Below are 2,352 nucleotides of genomic sequence, written 5' to 3'. Positions count from 1 at the left end.
TTTCTACACTGGTGGGGACTTAAACCTGAATACACACCAACTCATGTGGACTCCTGTCACGGTGAGGACCTAAATTGAGGTCCCCATGGGTACAGAAGCTTATAAATCGTACAGAATTAGTTTTTTTGAGATTGTAAAAATGCAGAAAGTTTCCTGTAAGGGGTAGGTTTAGGTGTAGGGTTGGTGTATGGGGATAGAAAATTCAGTTTGTACAGTATAAAAACCATTACACCTATGGAGAGTCCCCACAAGGATAGTGAACCAGATGTGTGTCTCTGTGTGCATCTGTGTGTGTCCAGCAGTATGGAACATTTCACTGCTTCTGTGAAAGTTGGTTTAAATTGAGTTTGTTCATTGCTGCAGCTTCCATTTTGATTTCTTTTCACTTTTTTGTTTTACTCTCTTTACCCACAAACCTGCCCATCACCACACATGATGATTCAAACAGTATGAAAATGCTAGTTGTATGTAGGGCTGCACGATTAATCGAATACGCATTTTGTTAGTAAAGCCGGTTCTGTAATCAGCAGGAAATCATCATCACATGCTTTCAGATGGAGTAGCATTTACTACACAGAGCCGTAGTTCACTGACAAGTTACGCAAAAAAATTGCAGACGATAGTATTTGGAGTTTCAGCGCGAGAGCGCCCTCTGGCCTTCGGATGGAGATTTACTGCTGATCACAGAACCGTGCTTCACTGAAAGATACGCATGACAATCAGCTTCTGTCTAATCGCGATTCCATTTCGATTTATCGTGCAGCCCTAGTTGTATGTGTCCGTTGCATCGCTAAAGCCGCTCCATTTCCATGGTTCCATTACCTGTGCTGAGGAATCTGTAATCGTACTGTACCGAACCGTTACTCTGTGTGCTCAGAACCACTCGGCCTGATGGGAAAGCAGTTCATGTGATTTATGTCATTAAATGGTGTCTGTGTCAGAGTCTGGAGGAGATGTGGACATCGTTGTGACGTCAGATAAGGAGGTGAAGGTGTCAGCGGTGCGGGACGCGTTTCAGGAGGTGTTTGGTTTGGCCATGGTGACGGGAGAGGCCGGTCAGTCCAACATCGCCCCGCAGCCGGTGGGATACGCCGCAGGGGTCAAGGTGAGCACACTTCTGCTTCATGTGGAGAGTCATGACAAGAAACCATTTCACAACTGTGATATTACAGGAAACACTGACTCATGTGACTTCAAACCATATGAATTCATCTGAAGCTGGTGTGTGTGTGTGTGTGTGTGTCTGTGTCTGTGTGTGTGTGTGTGTGTAGGGAGCTCAGGAGCGCATTGACAGTCTGCGTCGTTCTGCCGTCATTCATGAGAAGCAGCCCGTGGTCTCGGTGGAAAACTTCATCGCAGAACTCTTCCCAGACAAGTAAGAACGCTTCACCCACAGCTCTAAAGCGTCTCTGTAGATGTGGATAAGTCCCATCCATCCGACTGGATCTGAATCTGGGTCAGAACTTTTCCATTAATGGACAATATTTTTATTTCAAAATTTGTACCTTTGTAAGGGCAGTTTTTATAATTATCTTATTAAACGTATCTGTGTTGTCTTTTATGTCATATACTTGTAAAAGTAATAACTTCAGTTAATCAGAATACTATAGACTGAGGCGTCACAATACGAGGCGATCGCAGACTGAATTCCACAATTCTGCACTTTTGCAAATGTGGTTATCCTGGACCGATCACTTCAATCGATCAGTATACTATATACTGTTACCAATCAAATGTTATTATCGTCAACAAAAGCCATCTTAAACTGCAAAGGAGGACCTCCGGAATCATTGATCAGTTAGTTGATTGCTTTTTACTCTTTAGATCTCATTAGACTTCATATTGGTTATCTTAATAGCATGAAAAACAAAATAGTTATTCAAACTAGGATTAACTTGTATAAGAAAGCGAGCGAAGAGCGTTCCCCATCACTGAAGCAGACTTTAATCACTATCACAAAAATCCCGTTATCGTCACTGAAGCTGTCTACACTGCACATTTAATCTCACATCATATCTGCACCTTGTTGTTCATAATGAGAGAATTTGCGAGAGTGTGGGATTCAGTCAGTAGGGATGTAACGATTCACTCAACTCACGATTCGATTCGATTCATGATTTTTTTTTAACAAAATGAGATTTAAGACAAATTATAAATTAAATGTGTCCTTTTATTATTGCTTAGACAAAATACTGTACGTTTCTTTGTGAAATTGAAATATAACACTATAATAATATACTAATATAGCACTTGCATATTATTACTCTTTTGTTGGTTTTGATTGCTTCTATTGTCCTCATTTGTAAGTCGCTTTGAATAAAAGCGTCTGCTAAATGACTAAATTTAAATATA

General features: G+C 40.9%; 1 protein-coding gene across 10 annotated transcripts in view; it reads left to right on the top strand.

Moving 5' to 3' along the window:
* LOC107705848 (protein PRRC1-like) overlaps nucleotides 1-2,352 on the top strand; it is a 17,739-nt gene that overhangs the window by 11,808 nt on the left and 3,579 nt on the right. For all 10 annotated transcript variants that reach the window (XM_016509348.1, XM_016509352.1, XM_016509343.1 and 7 more), the window contains 2 exons: nucleotides 942-1,105; nucleotides 1,272-1,375. In XM_016509348.1, the coding sequence (XP_016364834.1) occupies nucleotides 942-1,105; nucleotides 1,272-1,375 (268 nt within the window). The remainder of the gene's footprint in view (nucleotides 1-941; nucleotides 1,106-1,271; nucleotides 1,376-2,352) is intronic.

Source organism: Sinocyclocheilus rhinocerous, unplaced genomic scaffold (genome assembly GCF_001515625.1).
Source record: "Sinocyclocheilus rhinocerous isolate Xijiao unplaced genomic scaffold, SAMN03320098_v1.1 scaffold924, whole genome shotgun sequence".
In the NCBI taxonomy this organism is placed as follows: Eukaryota; Metazoa; Chordata; class Actinopteri; order Cypriniformes; family Cyprinidae; genus Sinocyclocheilus; species Sinocyclocheilus rhinocerous.
This window is presented reverse-complemented; position numbering and strand designations above follow the sequence as displayed.